Source organism: Watersipora subatra, chromosome 1, assembly GCF_963576615.1.
Source record: "Watersipora subatra chromosome 1, tzWatSuba1.1, whole genome shotgun sequence".
Taxonomy (NCBI): Eukaryota; Metazoa; Bryozoa; class Gymnolaemata; order Cheilostomatida; family Watersiporidae; genus Watersipora; species Watersipora subatra.
Genome location: NC_088708.1, coordinates 27,309,278 through 27,329,199, shown reverse-complemented (window position 1 = coordinate 27,329,199; position 19,922 = coordinate 27,309,278). Strand labels below are relative to the sequence as shown.

The 19,922-nt window shown below is 36.7% G+C and overlaps 1 protein-coding gene across 1 annotated transcript; it reads left to right on the top strand.

Moving 5' to 3' along the window:
- Nucleotides 1–34: 34 nt before the first annotated feature.
- LOC137385274 (GPI transamidase component PIG-S-like) lies at nucleotides 35–19,890 on the top strand. Its single transcript, XM_068071713.1, has 16 exons — nucleotides 35–183; nucleotides 6,703–6,842; nucleotides 7,170–7,269; nucleotides 7,437–7,538; nucleotides 7,624–7,761; nucleotides 10,995–11,086; nucleotides 13,620–13,740; nucleotides 13,955–14,016; nucleotides 14,425–14,539; nucleotides 14,633–14,722; nucleotides 15,380–15,552; nucleotides 15,666–15,719; nucleotides 17,935–18,063; nucleotides 18,172–18,274; nucleotides 18,851–18,908; nucleotides 19,754–19,890. Exons 1-16 carry the CDS (start codon nucleotides 126–128, stop codon nucleotides 19,872–19,874), a joined length of 1,656 nt encoding a protein of 551 aa, XP_067927814.1. The 5' UTR covers nucleotides 35–125; the 3' UTR covers nucleotides 19,875–19,890.
- The last annotated feature ends 32 nt before the right edge of the window (nucleotides 19,891–19,922 follow it).

Genomic DNA, 19,922 nt, shown 5'->3' with positions numbered 1-19,922 from the left:
TACCCGAATGTTTATAGGTTTTCGTGCTATAATATCGTTTAATAGAAAAATTGTTTTTACGCTCTTCATAATAATATAGAAACGCTATAATACATTGCTATCTACCGGTAGTTTAACTAACATCTATGGCCAACGCTGTGGAAGAAAAAACTCTTTGTGACGATGACATTCGATACGAAAAAGGTTTACATCTTTATATGTATATAACTCGTGAATAATAGCCTACTCTTTAAATTATAGAGTCAAAATAATTTTCTATGACTAAAATGAATGTGGAATATTATGTAAATATTTTAGGCTTCCTAGTGATTAGCTGGTAATACGGGGCTGGCTTTTCTGGAGAGCCAAGGCTGGCCTTCATAAAAAGCCCTGCCTTTCATCAATGATATATGGTGTGTAATCGTGTTTTGAGGTATTATGTAGCCTAATGATGTCTAAGGCAATGGTGAAACAAGTCAAGGTAAGTGATGCTTTTGCCATGGTATTAAAGCTATCAGATAAACAGCTTGATTGGCTTCTCGATGCTATGACATATAAGCTTTACGGCAACTCACGGATCGGCTTATTCTATAGTGTCGTATCAAGGTATGTACCTGCACGTTATTTAACATGGCGTCGTAGGCAGGATACTGTGTTGTTACATTAATTAATTGAGGGGTGTTATTATACTGTGTTGTTCTAATATATCGTTGAGGGTTGGTAATATTAATTAGTAACGCTATTGTGTCGTAGCGTTGTTCGGGTAGGTGATTGTTATTTATAGATTTGGGTTGCCACGTTGTATAGGTAGTGGAGTAGCATTATCGTAGTAGTGCTATAGTGATTCCTTGAGGTGTTAATTGTTAGGTGTGTCAAAAGTGTTGTCATAGTTGTGTGCGATTATGGCTGCTAGACAGCTAGATGTTGGTGTTTTCCCTAAGTTGAGGCTAGATAATGGAAACGTCTCTAGTTCTTTTAAGTCTTGGCTTACTGAGTTTGAGGTTGCGTGTGAGCTTACTTCGTTCCGTATGGATAATACTGAAGGTGGGGTCCCACTCTTTGCGGGGAGGACTAAACTGTTAGTTTTACTAGGCGCTATCGGTAGCAGAGGAATGGAGTTACTGAGAAGCTTAGGGTTTGATATTGCGAGCCAAGCAGCTGATGCTTATCAAACGGCTTTAAATCTTTTGAGAGGTCATTATGAGAGGGAGGAGAGTGTGTTTGTGAGAACGATGAAGTTTGTTACTGTCTCACAGGCTTTAGGGGAAGAAGAGAGAGAATACTTGGTGAGAGTGGAAAAGTTGAGTAGAGATATGGATTTCGGTGATGGTAATGATGATTTAAGGCAGCGCTTTTGTGTAGCTTTAGCAGTGAATGGTTTGCGTGATTCCGGTACCAGAAAAGGGCTAATGCAAGAGACTGACTTAACTTGGGAGCAGTTATCTAATAGATTGAAAGCTAGTCATTTAGCTAGGGAATCAGAATCTATTATCAGCGGTGCTAAGAGAGATATCAAGGTAGAAGTTGACAGGATAAGAGTAGACAGTGAATCTAGTGACAGTAGTCCTGTTGCGCCTGTTTGCCGAGTTTCTAGGAGAAGCGGGCAATCTCGTAGTAAGCATCCTAATTTTAAGCTGTCTAGAAGAGATAGTTCAGGTAGTGCTAGATCTGACACCTTTTCACCTGGGTGGAGAGGTAGGCAAAGTTATAAAAGGTCATCACCTAGACGATATAATTCCCCTGCTAGAAGTATTATTTGCTTTGCTTGTAACAGGGAAGGACATCATGTTAGGGATTGCTCGAGTGCTAGGTGCTATGTTTGTTCAAAGAGAGGTCACATTTCTAAGGATTGTCCTCGCAACAAGTGTATTGAAAGACGAGAGTCTAGACGCGATTGTAAGAGATATAGCAGCAGTGGTAGGAGTAGAAGCCCATCAGGGGATAGGTACAAGTCTAGTAGACAAAGTAGGAGTTTTAGAAAAAGTCCACATAGAGTGAGATTCACCAAAAGCAATAAAGATGGGCTATGTAGTAGTGACATTAAACAAGTTTTAAAAGTAAATGGGAAAAATGTTGAGTTTACACTCGATACAGGAGCAGAAGTTTCTACGGTAACAGAAGAGACTAGTAAAATGCTTGGTCTGAGTTTGAGTAAACCTGAACGTAGTATATATAGCGCAGATGAATCTTCTCTATCTGTAGCTGGAATTTGTAAAGTTGAAATCAGAAGCACTCTTAGGTCAGTCGACACTTCCGTGTATGTTTTAACAGGTTCTAGAAAAAATCTTTTAGGATTACATGAGTTACATCAGCTAAAATTGCTTGACATTAATAGTATGTGCAAAGATGATTTTGACCAAAAGGAGTTTCCTGACGTTTTTCATGGTTTTAAAATGAACTTGAAGGAAAATATGGAACCTAAGCGTTTATTAACACCCAAACCAATGGTGTCTGGTCTTAAGGATCAAGCTGAAAGAGAATTAGACATAATGTCAGCTAGTGAATCAATTTCTCGATCTGGTGCTAGTTATGCCGGTGTAATAAAGAACAGTGGCAAAGTACAGAAAGCCTCTATATTGAACAAAGTGAATGAGTTTTTAGACGAAATAGAAAGCGACAGCTTTTTGGATGAGAATAAATTTGAGGAGAAAAGGAAAAATATTAGGTTAAGGAGAGAGAGGTTACAGCGCAGGTTTGAGGAGCAGATTAGGGAGTTAGAGAAGGAGGAAATGGAATTGAGTGAGGAGTATGAGAGCTCTGTCGCCCTCCAAGGCGTCTTAGCTGAAATGGCCAAGGTGAAAGCCCGTTTGCCCGCTAGATTTGCGAAGGCTAGGCCCGCGGTGGACAGCGTTTCTGCCGGCGCCCATGCTTAAGCAGAGAAGGCTGCTGGACCTGGCTCTTGTAATCCAAGCCTGGAGGGCGATTCCAGGGAGGAAAGCTTGAGTGCGGAGAAGGCCAGGGTGGAAACTGTAGGCGTTGCTAAAAGCTCCCTGGAGGAGTCTTTTGAGACCCCAGGGTTTATAAAAGCAGCAAGCCTGTCAGTACGGCAGATGCCTGCACTGGTCAAGAGGAGTCCAAGACCCTTGACCTAGCTGCAGAGGAAGAGTCCTTGGGAAGCGAAGGAGATGATAGAGTATTTGGGGTAAAAGGAAAATTGTAGTTTTGATCTTGGAAGTTTGTAACTTGATTGGAAATAACAATATATGAAATTAGGATCTTCTGAGGTGGCTTTTTCCTAGGAGAGGGGGCATGGTGTGTAATCGTGTTTTGAGGTATTATGTAGCCTAATGATGTCTAAGGCAATGGTGAAACAAGTCAAGGTAAGTGATGCTTTTGCCATGGTATTAAAGCTATCAGATAAACAGCTTGATTGGCTTCTCGATGCTATGACATATAAGCTTTACGGCAACTCACGGATCGGCTTATTCTATAGTGTCGTATCAAGGTATGTACCTGCACGTTATTTAACAATATACAGCCCCCAGGGCAATGATATACAGGGGTCTGTATATCATTGCTTTCATAGAAAGTCCCTAACTTTCCTGTGAACTTTGCTTTGCTCTGTAAGTTTGCTTTTCCTGAGAAAAGTCAGCTTTTCACAGGCCGAGGGACTAACAGGTCTCGCTATATAAACAGGCGTTAATCAGTTGCTTGAGAGAAGCTTCAGTGGGAGAGCAAGTAAGCTGATTGCGTGTATTGCTGTAATTCTACTAACAAGCAATCTGCGCCGTGGAGATCGGACTTGAGAGTCCATCGGGCAGCAGCGAGGCTGCTGGTTTGTTTTGCTTACGGGTTGGCAGTAGGGACTGCCGTAAGATTTGTGACAGCATTCTGCTGTGGGCGTGTATTGCCGTGGTGGTGAAGGCTGGTGGCAAAGGGGAGGTTGGTGTGCTATTGTAGCAGCTTAGTGCTGCGCAGCAACTTCTTTGTCGTATTGCTGACAATGAAGACACAGTAGCCTATACACGAATGCAGCATTCCTTAAATATGCCGAAATATTTTAGCAGTGTAAGTGCTCGAGTACAACTGCAGGTTAATACTTGTGGATGCCAAAAGAGTTTAGTAGCAGGAAGGCCAGAGAATAGCAGTTGGTCAACATTGTTAGTCGTAGATCCCATCAGTTTTTGTTTAGATTGTTTTTGCGCTGAACATCTATGACAACTGCTCTATAAGACACGCTTATGTATTTTTAAAACATATGAGTACACAAAGACATAATATGATAATATAACCGACAAAAGGATCCAAATCAATCTGCTAGCCATAAGGGGGTCACTAACATTGACTCGGCAGGCCAGGGTAGAGCTAGTGCAACAGGCTTAATGTTATGCATGTGGTCAACCTTTGAAGCTCACCGAAGCTCATAGTTTAAGCTTACTGTTATCGTCTGTTGTTCCTTTTGTTACCTTCAGCACAGTTTAATGCCTCGTGCTTCATCGTCTTGTATATATTTACTGCTGTGCTAAACAACTTAGGCAGTAGCTTTCTTTGTCTCTCAAACAGTAGTAGTCACTAATTGATTAGTAGCCACAACTGATTTTTGTGATCAGTTGGCGACTAATTTAACTGATCACAAAAATCTGTTACTTGTCCGAGTATCTCCCAAAAACCCTTGTGCAAGCCACATAGACTATTGACGGTTTGCATGATCATGTTTGATGCTGAGCCGTTTTTAAATCGGCTGCAACCGTAATTTCAAAACTACTGGAAGTAGCATTATACCGAGTACATCTGCTGTGATTTACACCATTGTATAACTATCACTTGTTAATCATATTTACTAAATCAAGGTGGGGGATATTAAATACGGTTGCTGAGTCAGTCATTATTGTCACATCTCTCAGTTGTTACCTTGCAAACATATTGATGCCATTTGCCGTGTCATTTAATTTGACAACATTATTTGCACACCATTATTGATGTTTTTAATCGAAAGGCATCTACAATGTTGACACCTATCTACACACTACATCCAATTGCTATGCGACATGGATCATCCCAAACCTTATTACCCTTTATAGTGACAACACCTCACAGCAGTCTTCTTCTGTAAAATTCCTACAGGCTTTTATAAACCTTATCAGGTGTAACATTGTTCCAGCCACATGAGTAATTGCATTCCATTATAAGCTACTTGCTACAGAATAGTGTTCAGCACTCCTTATCAGGGAGAATAAGACTGACTCTCAATGACAACTGTTCTCTAAGACATATTAATATGTTTAATATACTGTAATAACAGCTGAGGAAACAAAGTCGTAATGTGATGATATAATGTGATCCTTTAGCGTGCAACCACAGCAAGCGAAAGAAGCTAGTATTAGTTAATCAATTTATCCAATCGACAGTTCTTTTTCGACCTTAATCAGAATTTTTTCTAATGTATTCTATCAGTTTTTTAGGATTATTACTCGACTTAAGATTTAGAATTACTTTATCATTATAGATTATATTATACTCAAAATTTTTATACGCCTGCATTTAAAAATGGACTTTTTGTTATGAAACCTGAAAATGTAATTTTTGTCACCGATATATGAACATAAATTGCCAGATAACCTTTTTATTATCACTCATTATTGATAAACAAGTGGCGTAGATAGGGAGTTGAAATAGAAAGCAACATGAAGTAAATCCTAAAAGATATATATTATATATATATATCTTTTAGTGTTGCGCATTCTATATATCTTTAAATATATATATAGAATGCGCAACACTTTTTCTGGTATGTGTGTTAGTATAATTATAACTAAAAGCTACAAAGATGTCATGTAGCTTTTGCTTGTTAGAAATTAATTTGGGCATGTTAGTGTCAAATATTACCTTTGACTATGTATCATGTGCTGAAAAGTTTGTACATATATATTACAATAATTTGAAGGAGAGAATTTCTGAAGCAATTTTTATAAATCGATTTAGAGTAACTTTACAAGTTGAACAGGTTTCATGTGTTAAAATCGTCTAAAATTAGGATATTCTACATTTTTCATCGCACAAAATTGAAGCATGTTAAAAATTTATCAGTTTCAAGCATTGCTGACTATTACCATTTTATAATACAAACATGTCTTGCCTGACAGAAGCAGACTCCATAGCTTTAGTATTAATCGGTATAGATTATTGAGCTAGTTACATATAATAATCAATTGGTAGTTAATTATTGCTACTAGGTTAAACAGTAAAAAGAGAGTTTGTACATATATGTTAAAACAATTTGAAGGAGAGAATTTCTGGCTGTTCTTACTAAGGCAGCAATTGCAGTTTTGTGTTGTACTAGATAGTATTTGCCCTTCTTGCAACTAAAAGACCTGATAATAGTCAGTTTATTCTGAATAGCTTGCGGGCACTGATCACCTTGGACAATTCAATAGAGTGGAATACTTTTACCAATTTTTGTGTCTTGTGGATGCCACTGCTGTTTTAGTAGACTTTACTGAAATAGACTCTCGTTGCAATTAGTCATTCGGCAGAAAAATTCTTAACACATGTATATGCACTAATTATTTCAAGTTTTGCCTTTGATAATTTTTGATTTGATGTAAGTACTAACAAACATGAGTGAATGTAGTTTTAAAAAAGTTTGCCTTTTCTGTATAGAGTAGGCCGTATATGGTAGTAATTATGGTTCGTATTATTAAACAGAAAATACATTTCAACCGATGAAAAATGTAATTTAGGTCTCTACAAAAGTTTACCAATATAGCATAATAACTTTTACAGAGAGATGGTTCAGTCACACAGCTTCTGTGGTCTTTGGATTATTCTTTGTTTTTGTTGGTGTGCCCATTTGGTGGCGGACCACAACAGTATACAGAGCTGACTTACCATACAGCGAAATACAGCAAGCCTTCAACGCTATTGTAAGTAGTAATATATTTTGTCATCTTTGGGTATTTATTTTATACTAAGAAATCAGTTTTCACAACATGTATTACATTATTGTGCTTATTGTTTTTTATCCAAGTTTTTGGGTGTTTTTCAGGGTTATAATTCATGATACTATTTTGAGTGCAACAAGAATACTAGTATAGCGGTGGGGCTTTGTGATTTGTAAACTCTGTGATTTGTAAGCGAATTCAAATATGGGTTCTGTGAACATAGATGTTTTCCTCTATAAAACATAATTTTTTGCACGCTGTTTGTTTACAAGTTCAGTTGTTCTCAGTGTTCTCTTGATACTTATATAGCCGAACCTACGAATCGATTTGGAGTTTGTGATTGGATCAGAGGAAGTGGATCCTATTGCTGCTGCAAGATTTGGTGAAGTGCTTCAAGAGACTTTTGCTCGTGAGTCTCAGTTAATTTAGAAAGTTAATTTACAGAACATCAGCTATCTATAAGTCTGTGGTCAGGAACAGCATTACGGGTGATAGCCAACAGATAAATTAGGCTCATGGCTCAGGTTGATCAAAATGGGTAGAAGGTCGCAATGCCTTTCTTGATATATATTGCAGGAATGAACAATGTCAAAGGATTTGTTTCTGTGAAATACCAAGGAACTGTTCGGCTAGCGCTGCAACAGGAGCTGCAGCAACTGAATGCACTGACATCAGAAGGTTGGTTTGCTTTGCAATCTCAAGATCCTCTGTATATTATCAGTTTACTGAAAATATTCGGTCAAGTTTCCTCTTTTTTGTTCAGAATTGGATTCATTTCCTGGTGATTCTGGGGAAAAGTATGTATTCTACCTCGTGAGACGTCTCAAGGCCAAGGTCACTCTTCCTTACATCAACAACCGACGACAAATATTTCTTGCACTTCCTTCGGGTAAGTCAGATTGTTGGCAGCCATTCAGCTAATCGCTGTTCATGACTGACTAGAGCTGGAATAATAATGTTTGAGTTGTAAGCTAGCGCCAGTCTACCGATTCCTTGACATTTGTTACATTCTTACGAAGAGGGTCCCATGTGTTCCACAGCATGTCATGAATCTGCTTGGATCATCAGCACGTGCTACACCAGGAGTAGTTTTTATCTTCCACTCATAATACTCCAGCAGCGCTCTTCGTATCTCCCACTTGCATCAAAACATTGGTTAATTTGGATTACACTTTGATATCAAACCGATATTGAATTAATAAAAGAATTCAGCCGACTGACACTTTTTGTTTTTTCCATCACAAAATAGTTAAGATTTAAATTTTTACTTTTACAAAATTTCTGTTACATATATTAGCCAATCACCGACGTCATTTTAAATATAGATTCAGTCCAAGATTTTTTCAATGAATTTCTTAACATTGATCATATTTTCTACCAGCTCAAGCAAAAATTAGAGCTGGTTTTTATTCCCACTGAAGTTGTTTAAGGTTTTGAAGTCATAAGAGCTGAATATTATGGGCAGGGCACGCCCACTGCATGTCACCTACTCGTGAATAAAAATTACTGTTTTAAACACTGTTTTATTGCTTGTCTATATTTTGCTATGTATGTGGCCAGTATGCGTGTGTTACAAGATCAGCAAATTAATGCTATTTTTGGCTCATTGAAGAAATATTTAGGTTATTTTTGGCAGCTCTAATCACTCTTAGGAAAAGTCAAAGCCACCAGTCTAAAATAAGTTTTTAAAAAATTCACAAGAGTGAACACACAGCTGGCATTTAGTCAGTATGGATATACTTGACGCGTACTGTATTGTATTCTATTGATAGCATTGTTAGGTTAAATGAGGACATCTCGCCATGGCGTAAGGTAAAACATAAAGCAACATTTTTGTCAAAATAACAAAAAGCATACTCTCTCAGTTGAACATTGTAAACCAGCAAAGCAGCATGGCTAAGAGCAGTCATGGGTGTCAACAAGTCAGACAGAAATTAAAACGAGAGACAACTAGATATGAAGCAGCAACCAATGATGCACTGAGGAACAAAGCTAATAGAGAGAAACAGAAAAGGTAAGCTTCACTTGCTAATAAACTTCATCTCCTTATTTCTAAATGTTTGAATTGTACTTATAAGAGATAAGCAATGTGAGAAGGGATGCTTAATTTCTTTGTTAATTTATCACACAGTGATACAGTAATAGGAAGGCTTGTCAATCCAATAATTCATAAAGTATGTTTGAATCTTTTAGAACAAGCTCTAAGGAAAATAAAGCAAAGAAGTGGAAAATGGCAAAAGACTGGAAGAGTAATCCAAGTGCAAAAACCAAGGCACTCTTAGAAGCAGCAAATTTTCCGTCAGTGTCAGGTTACATAATCTAAGAGAAGCAAGCGAAAGAGTTCAGAGAACATTGCCAAGTTTACCAATAAAGAAAGTGTCTGTAATAGCTTACCTGTCCAGCACTCTGAACCTATGAAAAAAAATACCTGTCGCTGAACAGAGTTCCGCAAATCATGGAATAATTATAGAATGACGAGAAATACTGATAGAACTGCCATAGATGAAAGAGTGTTTTGAATGGGCAGCTTGAGATGCTGAGAATCATGCTTGTTGCTGACTCACCAAGTACACTAATGACCCCCTGCTAATTCATTGACAGCTGTTTCTGAATTGTTAACGTGCTTGTCAACCACTCTTCCAAAAGGTGTAGAAGAAAAAATTTCTATCATTGTTAACATCAGAGTTGTTGATTACAATGAGAACTGGTCGATTGGAGATTTGAAAGGTAGTGGCAAAGAAGGAATACAGGATGTCATTGATATCCTAGTCATCAGAAATCTTACATGTACTTATGAACGTGGTAATAGATGATGAACCTCACAGGGCCATGCTATCTCAGTGGGAACTCCTGCTGCTTCTTCAAATTAAACAATGAAGCTAAAGTTAAAAAGGCCTATTCATGTGAATATTTAAAAAATTGGGACATACTATCAATATACTGATGTTGTCACATCGATAACATTGACTTCTTTGAAAAAAATTACCAATCATACTGATATGAACTATTCTAGCACTGCATTTATACATGCACTTATTCACTTATAATTGCTAACATATTATAAAATCTCAACTCCATTGCTTACTTTTGAACATACACGTTTACCTTCAATTGTTATACATAATTAATTTCATAACACTATCAGAGATTTTGATCACATCTAAAATGTCACATCCAAAATGTCAGATTCGTAACCAGTATGCAATAATGTAATCACTTACAATTTTGACACAATGGCATGAAAATAAATTGCCTTAAATAAGATGATGCTAACACTTTGCCTTAGCATTATAAACAACATATTCCTTGGTAAGGAAACAAAATAAAGCAGATCTCTCTGAAGAAAGCATTTCTTCAAGAGCAATGGTATAAAACCAAGTCAATTGAAGTCAAATAAAGTCAATTGATGTAACTGAAATGTTTGATGCTGAAATGCTTACAACTTAAGCTGTGTGAAGGGATGAAGTCTTGCTTTTGAAGTGGCTTCGTCGCATTATAGGACCCAAATGAGTTGGGTCGCAAATCAAATCTATCGCATCCATAACACACTGTTTGTACCTTCCACTCATGCTGCTGCAAAGGCGCAGTTTACACCGCTCATTTGTACAACTACAGTTTTACTGCTTGTTTGTACCTTTCCTCAAACTCTCTTTCCTCTTTCATCAAACAAAGTTTTCTCATTCATGCTATTATGGCAGTATTATTTACACTCCCCACTCATACTGCTATACTGTGTACTCTTGTACCTCTCACTCATATTACTAAAGGTCTACTGTTTACATTCGCCACTCAAGCACTAGCAGCTGCTGAAGCACTACTTGCATTGTTGGTTTTTAGACACATTTGAATGCTACAGTATGTGATAAGTGACAGCATGCGCTTTGTGTTCAACCAGTCATGGAATTGTGTTCTTCTCCTTACAGTTTGCTGCTGATGTCACAATATATTTTTCATAACAGTATATCTTGAATAATCGGTGCGATAAAATCAAATGACATGGCAGTGGGAAACTAGGTGCCCAGGCTTAGAATAAAAATTTTTGAGGGCTCAATATTTGTGTGTGTCAGAAAAGTTTTTGTTAAATGCCGTTGTGAATTTAACTTGTGGTTGTCACAGATCCCTCACAGCTGACAGATGTTATACCACAAGCTGAGGCTGTGTGTGAAGAGCTTTTCCGGCCAGCTGCACTATCCCGTTCCTTCCAAGTAGTTCACGGGGAGCCAATAGTGAGTCCATGTCATTGTATTTTAACTTCACCAGAGACATACAGCGGGTAAATAAACTAAGAAATGCGCAACAAAAAATTTCCAATTTGAAGCAGCAGTGACCGGAGAACTTGATAACATATGAAAAAAATGCCTTTGTTATCTAACTTGGGAGTTGCCTTTCTCGGGTTGCCATTTGTATGATGATATTGCTGTGTCATTTTGTGGCATTAAAACTTGGGTCAGCAACCCAAAGCTTTAATTTTAAAAGCTAATAGTTTGTAGCAGACTTTATTTCAGAAGTTTGACAATTTTATTGTTTTTGTATTTCTAAGTAGGTAAAACGTAATTTCTTTTGTAAACATAGCATTGTGCTGGTTATATGGGTATCATTAAGGCTGTAAAGTGGTCGATTTCTATTGTAACAAATCTATTAATGGTAGCAAATAAACTTGTGAAAATTATTTTAAAATTAAATTGAGAATTAATTAATGGTGAGTTAAAATTTAAAAAATCAATCCACAAATAATCAGTACAGAAAACATACAATCTTATCAACTACAGTCAGCTCTGTGGTTTCAACAGCTATACACTGTATATAGTAGGCAACAGCTGTACACAGTATATAGTAGGCAACAGCTGTACACAGTATATAGTAGGCAACAGCTGTACACAGTATATACAGTCATACTTCAACTTACGAGCTTAATGCGTTCCGAGACTGAGCTCGTATGTCAATTTACTCTCATGTTGGTGCAATTCATTTATATATAGAACAATTAAATATATATTGATTGGTTTCCATACTCTAAAAAAGCAAATAGAACACTCAAAACAAGATGTTGTAACAGAAAGAACATGTTGGCTATTGTCCTTACGTACTAAATGCTTTCAAAAAGCAACAAATAAATAATGCAAGGAAATGTGATTAATTAAAATGTAAAAGTAAATACATACAATAGCAGTTAACACTCGCATTTGCCAGGGAAGGAGATATAAGTTATCCTTCGTTACAACAGTTGTCCTTGATAAATTTGGATTTTATCAAAGTGTTAAAAGACAAACTCAGAAGCAAACCTAAAAGCAAACTTTCATTTTCAATTAAACGTAATTAAAATTTCTTCGGCGTTCATAGTTTGAAATTTCTCGCTGGTTGTCGAGAAATTTTTCCTTTTTTTTCGCTTTCACGACTAGCCGGCCGTTTTAAGATAAACCTATCTAAGGACGTTTGCCTTTGTCGCCCTTGCAACATGTTGCGATTAGGACGAACACAGGTGTCGTCACAAATGGTTAACGCACGACCACTAGCCAACTTGTCCGAATGTCTATTAAACAGTTTGGATAGATAGCGCCGGCCTTTTCACATAGCATCGTTTCAGTTACGCTGTCACCGGCCAATTGTTTGTCCAATGCCATCAGCAGTCGTGAAGATCGCTGCACCGTTTAGAAACTATGGTTAGCCCTTTTGCGAACTAAATGCCCTGAATATAATCCTTCTGTTTGATAATTATGAATGTATTTCTGTCATATTGCCGAGCTAGCTGAATTACGCATACACATTTCGCATATTTTTCTGTTTAATATCGACTGTTATCATTTGCTTTTTCTTTGTATTATATTTCATTTTACTGGCAAACCTTCGGTCTACGCACAGTACTTTTAATTCACATAATTCTGCACAGAAAATCGTGCACAAAAAGCACGGTACAACAGTATAACCTGAGCAGTTGAAAAATACAGAGTGATGCTGTTCTCATAAAACACCTCCGGCATACTTGGCAACTGACTCAAGTGCTCGTATCTCAAACATGGCTCGTATGTTAGTGCTAAAACTTGCTTGAAAGCTGGCTCGTATCTCAAGTTTCTCGTACGTTGGAGCACTCGTAAGTTGAAGTATTACTGTAGTAGGCAACAGCTGTACCCAGTATATAGTAGGCAACAGCTGTACCCAGTATATAGTAGGCAACAGCTGTACACAGTATATAGTAGGCAACAGCTGTACACAGTATATAGTAGGCAACAGCTGTACACAGTATATAGTAAGCAATAGCTGTACCCAGTATATAGTAGGCAACAGCTGTACACAGTATATAGTAGGCAACAGCTGTACCCAGTATATAGTAGGCAACAGCTGTACACAGTATATAGTAGGCAACAGCTGTACCCAGTATATAGTAGGTTAGTTTTAATAAGGAAAAAACCTTTTCACTTTTGAATGCTGAGTCATGTTCTGAGATCAAAGTTATGTGTGAGCAGTAGGGCCTACTAGATCATGTTTATCTCATGTAGAAAGCACAACTTCACGCATATAAATATTACATAATATGATGATGAAATGTTGTATATGACCAATGCAAAACATTGATATCTAAATTTCAGCATCCTGCTCTTTTTACATAAAGCAGAGGTTTTTTAAATTTCTGTGTTATGTAAGGTAAGACCTCTAGTTACAATGTCCATGTACTAATATAAGCATAATATATTCCCATGTTTTATTATTACATCATAGTTTTTTTAAATTGATTTTAGAAAGCCTTTGTGTTTGTTTTCCTAGAATGACAAGGAGCTTCTAAGGTCGCTTAAATTCGACCCTACATACACAGTTGTCTTCTCTCTGCTCGTCTCTCAACCTGATCAAGTGCTCGCCAGTTGGGATATGTCTACTGCAGTGCCAGGTAACACACTACTCATAGTATACTGCAGTGTCAAGTAACACACTAATCATAGCATGCTACAGTGTCAGGTAACACACTACTCATATGGTATAGATGAGGTGTAAGCTACAGTGTGTTTTTTTTACTTTAATAAAACATGCTTTATTCCGCTTATTATGAATCTTTCGCCATTATCTACTTTTACTTACACTACTAGATTGCTAAAAAATTTCAGAGTACCTCTATGATCTGCAGACTGCCCTCTCAGACTATGTGGATATCAAGGTCAAATCACAGGTAAGCACCTCTCCCATGGTATTAGACTCAGCGCAAATTTCGTCTGCCATTTTCTTTAGTTGATGTTTATGCAGTTTTGTTATGCCATTAGCTTTGCTGCATGGATATGTTATACTGTTGTGTAGTTATGAAAGATATTGTTATTCTGTCATGAAGATGATTTCACCAGTGCCATTGTATAACTGTGTAGTTATCACCCATGTTGTAGCATTGCAAATACGTACTTATCAGTGCTGAATAGCATCGGTTTCCTTTTAATCCTCCATATATGAAAATAGTCCCTCATGATCATCTAGTTGCTAGAATGAATAGTACGAGTAACAACTGATCAATACTTCTGTATATTTCCTGGACTCTATAGAGATGAACAACTTTGGCTGGTTCAGTTTGTCGATGCCTTCATTTTAGGTTCTATATTATGAAGTATTACCAATACAGCCAAAGAAAGAGGAAAATAAGGGTTACTACTATATGACTCCAAAAGATATGCCTCATCTTATCAATCCTGTGGAAGCCAGGCTAGGTATCTCGTCTTTTTAATTAGCTCTTGCTATGCTTTATAATGATCTGTTCATATGGCATTGTGCCAACTTCACTGTCATTTTCTTTTTTTCAGGTTCATTTGTCGATACAAATCCAGCCCTGAACTTCATAGTATATGTTCCAACAAGAGAACAATACCCATTACATCTGCATGATGAACAAGGTTAGCTTACTATTTACTCTAAACACTTCTGAAATCTCTAAAGTCTAGAACAAGGGGTATTATAGAGTACTATAGAATTTAGATTTCTGTAAATTTTAAAATATTCTTACAGCAAAAACCTTTGTACTGTTCTTTTGACAAATACGATATTTGTATATAATGGTGTTAAAATTGTGGTTACATTTTTGTGCTTTGGTAACGCAGTACAAAGTTTTCAAACAGTACAACCGCTTTTGCATACAATCTGTTATAGTAAATCAAGATTAGAGTGGTTCAGGAGCAATTCACTGTACAGTTCGTATTATTAGCTCCCTGAGGAAATTTCGTGGTACAGAGGTCATAGCTTTTTCAAGACAGTAAACAAACTATTTTGGCTATCACAAAGCAGATTACCATCAATATAGCTTTGAAACTGAGTTAGCCTAAAGCTCAGTTCATGTAAAATTCTCCTCATGACTAGATGCACTAAGATTCACTTGCACCCAACCGTCTTCTACAAATTGAAACTTTGTGACTATTTAGAAATTTTTACTCTAATCTTTGCTTTGGTCATTTTTAAAGTACATTGTTGCTTATCTCTGACTCTTCAGTATACCTGATTTACTCAGCTGCTTTGGAACAATGTTCTTTTTACACCTTTCTTATATCTGGTTACAGGAAAGAAGGTGCTAGCCAATTCATTTCTGGTACCACGTTGGGGTGGCTTTTACATCTACAACGTCAACACGACTGCAGACTCATACCCTGTAGTGCATCAGGTTGACATGGAACAAGTGTTTAGTGAGCTTATTCCACAACTTCGTTCTCTGCTTGGCATTGCTCCAATCAGTGTGAGTTATAATATGGTGGCGCTATCAGAAGTGGTGAATAACTATGGATTGTATGGTTTTAGTAAAATATCTGTAGTTGAGTATTTCTATGATATGCTATGTGTTTATTGCAGGAAAGTAAAATTCTGCAGCAGCCAACCGTACGGACAGATTCTTTTTCTCATTGGGTTAGTGTTAGTTTATTAGACCTGAAGCTTTACTGCTAACATTGTGAACCAGTAATCTGAAATAACTGCATACTGTATTATATAATTGTGTTATCTAACTTCATATTGTATTATATAATTTCATATTGTATTATATAGCTTCATATTGTATTATATAACTTCTTATTGTATTATATAACTTCATATTGTATTATATAACTCCATGTTACATTATATAACTTTATATTGTATTATATAACTGCATACTGCATGATATAACTTTATATTGCATGGTATGAGAAAGCATATTGTATTATATAACTGCATATTGTATTATATAACTCTATGTTGCACTATATAACTGCATATTGTATTATATAACTCCATGTTACATTGTATAATTTTTTATTGTATTATATAACTGCATACTGCATTAATAACTTAATATTGTATTATATGAGAAAGCATATTGTATTATATAACTGCATATTGTATTATATAACTCTATGTTGCACTATATAACTGCACATTGTATTATATAACTCCAGATTGTATTATATAACTCCATATTGCATTATATAACTCCATGTTACATTATATAATTCCATATTGCATTATATAACTCCATGTTACATTATATAACTGCATATTGCATTATATAACTCCATATTGTATTATATAACTGTGTATTGTATTATATAGCTGCTTGTTACATTATATAACTGAATAATGCGTATATTATTACAACTGCGTATTTGTATATTGCGTCTTATAATTGTACTAATTGAATGCCCGGCGTTGCCTGAGTAATAAAAAAGTCTTTGCGCAGAAAACTTATGTTCATTTAATATATTCAACATTTACCATTCTAACTTTTAAACTTCATATCATGAGAAAAATGTTCAGTTTAAATAAATTAAGAGAAAAAATAAACAATGAGTACATGGAATTATGTGCACAAAAAGTTTGCTGTTGCAGCAAAAACTCATTGTATTCAAAGTTTTGATGGATGATACTGGTGCCTCTTGATACTGGTACAAACATAAAAATGAGATATCAGACTGTCTTTTTCTGATACTGTCTGACCAAACAGAGAGAGTATGTGAAGGCAATTCCTACTTCAGATAATACAATTGTTCACATGAAAAGTATTTAACTTTTACTTACAGATTTAACGAAACCGGAAATATGAGTGTAACGGCACATTTGAAATTGAAACGGCATAATTGAAAATTGAAAAAGTTGGTAATAGTGAAAAGATAAGCTCTTAAAAAAATAACTATATTAATTAAGAATAAAAAGTGCATATTTAGCATGTGTGATCGCGATAAGAATATACTTATTAAAGATAAGCGCATTTAAAATGATAAAAAAAGGCTTAGCTTAGTGGTTAGGTTCGCTGGTTTGTAGAGTTGTGATTTGAATATCGCAAGTTGAAATTCTCCGCAAAGCGGATTGTTCATTGCTAGATATTAATCGCTATACCTGGACACAGGAATGAAAACAAAAAGACCAACAAAATGACAAACAAACACTGAGATTTATATGTGTATAGGTGGCTTTTTTGTAACTGCATATCTTCTATATAGCTATTTCTCAAAGTTTGTGTATTCGTCCGTTGTTGTATATGTCCATCTAAAGCTATTAAAATCTTAATATAAAGATTACGTACCGCAGAAGATATTATCTCGGACCCTCTCGTTGGCCAGTCCGACACCTTACCAATTCAGTCACACGAGCTTGATAGATTTGCCAAGCGATATATGTCACTATATGGGAGCAAATACGCTACCGTTTTTCGCTACGACGCAGCGTCATGAGAAGCGGTAACTCGTATTAGTAAGATTACTCAAATTATCCATTGGCAACGTGTCAGGCTAATAGCAAGTGGCAGGCAACTCTCACTACCTCTCATTGTTTATAAGCCGATTTTTAATACCCGGGCTACGCCGGGTAGCACAGCTAGTTACATTATATAGTTGTATATTGCAATCTATACAATATCGCAATATACAATTATATTACAAATATATTATATAACTGTATGATACATTTTGCATTTCTGAATATTGCATTGTACGATTGCATGTTGCATTATATAACTGCATATCTGTGTTTGCTTTAGCTATAAATAAAGATAGATTAATTTGGTCTCCTTATATTAATGTATGATCAGTTTCTGTGATATTATAACTTAGACTAGATGAGTATTTTACCTTACTCTATATTCTGACAGGAGATAGACCAGTGGTTGAGGCAACGAACAGTGGAAAACATTGGCACCACTACTCATGCACTTTATTCTCTTTCCAACCTTGTGCAGAATATTCGTAATATGATCATCAATGATAACATCAGTGAACAGGTTAGCTTCTCTATTTCTACTGGCGTTTTAAATCCTTAACTTCAAGTGTAAACCTTGGTATTTATTGCCATGGATGGCTATGGCTACCTCTCGTTATATAAACCTTAGGTGAAGGACTCAGTGGCAGCAGTTCAACAGAGCCACAGGTTACTCACACGAGGAGCTATTCATGAAGCTTTCCTTGCCTCCAAAGAAGCCCTGATTTCTGCAGGTAACATTCTTACTAGAAATCTCTGTATGGCATCATTTCTGTTGTGTACGCATTGTAAGTTTTTTCGATGCGGTTGCTCGTCACTGTCAGCATGTGTCGCAGAACTCTCATTTGAAATCTGAGAAAATGTATGACAATGCCTATCACAATAAGGGTGAGTACCTCTCTCCAAGGACAATCCCATCGTGGGGCCATGTGTGGCCGAAAACGATAGAATACTCGCTGACCTCCCAAAAGTCGTAAGTATATCTGTCGGTAAAGTCGGTCTCTGCTCAAAAAAGCCACCTTGAATATAATCATAGCAAAATATATTCCAAGTGCTATAGTCTCGAGGAAAACCAGAAGCCAAAGAGTGTTGTGTCTCGCTTTCCTCACAGAGCTCATGTGGAGCAACTCCTTTTCAAGCATGAATATCATGTATCTCGCATGGTCTTTCCAAACGCTCACCAGGCTCGTTACATTTGGTTGAAACATTTCCCTTTGAATTTACTCTCAGAGCAATGGTGCTGGTCAAGTGGAGTCACGCATTGCTGAGAGACATGCACAGCGTCAAACATTTTAATTGTTGCTTTTTAGAGAAAGCATTCTTTGATCCCTCATTGTTGGAGCTGCTCTACTTTCCTGAAGATCAAAAGTATGTATCCTAAACTAGTCTAATCATCTACTGGATGTGACTCTTTGGGTTTTAGGTAATTTTGGTTGCTGAAAAATGGATACCTTGTATCATTACTGATAAATTGACACATCGTTACTGCTCTGGGATAGAGCCACTTATGAACGCAAAATTGCCCTGAAATTGGTGCATAAATTTGGGACATGTCTGTCCTGGCATTCTGAGGGTTGAACCGCTGTGATTGCTTGGCAATCCTGTGTGCTAACCAATGTACTATGGCTGCTCATTAGAACGAATACCTTGTATAGAACTATATAGAAAATAAAATGTCATTATAGAAATTAAGCCATTATAGAAAATAAAATTTTCTCTAATTGCTTAGATATTTCTACATGTTTTCTTGATAGACGGTTTCCTACCAGGGTTGTCTCCCTGAGCACAGGGGCGGTTTAAGAATGCCCTACCTGACACCCATAGCAGGGTTTGAACTACAGACCTGTTGCTGGGCAGTCCGGAGTGCTAACCCATGCATCATGGCTTCTCTCAATATTGAAAACTGACACTGAGTCACAACCAATTAGTTGATGCAGCCCAGCAAAAATTATTTGTTACATTTCTCCGAAAAAGGCTGATATTGTTACAACAACATAATGCTAGGCTGTGTCATAATCCAGTAACTAAAGTACTTCACTATCTGTGAATTTGTAAATACCGGTAATTGTTATCTGCATAATCTTAGCTAGTAATCACTGCGGTAGCCCCTCATCAATTACTACATATCTTAACCATTGTTAAGGATAGCCATTAACCATTCTGGTACCCTGTTTTTCAATGCACTGGATATGTTAACTGTGTTTTGTTCCTAGATTCGCAATCTACATTCCCTTGTTTCTCCCGATTGGAATTCCTCTATTCACATCCACTCTGGCAGCCATCAAGTGGTTTAGAGGTAAAAGAACGGATCAGCAGAAAGAAAAGGAGGACTGAGCCAAGACCCGTTGTATTTGATTAATGTCATAGCTAGTAGCTAATAGC

What these genes read in the sequence shown, in the direction of transcription:
- LOC137385274 (XM_068071713.1), top strand. Translation starts at nt 126, where the DNA reads ATGGCCAACGCTGTGGAAGAAAAAACTCTTTGTGACGATGACATTCGA. An exon ending in GAATGCACTGACATCAGAAG is followed by an intron (nt 7,539 to 7,623) that starts GTTGGTTTGCTT and finishes TTTTTTGTTCAG; the next exon opens with AATTGGATTCATTTCCTGGT. An exon ending in TTGGCATTGCTCCAATCAGT is followed by an intron (nt 15,553 to 15,665) that starts GTGAGTTATAAT and finishes TGTTTATTGCAG; the next exon opens with GAAAGTAAAATTCTGCAGCA.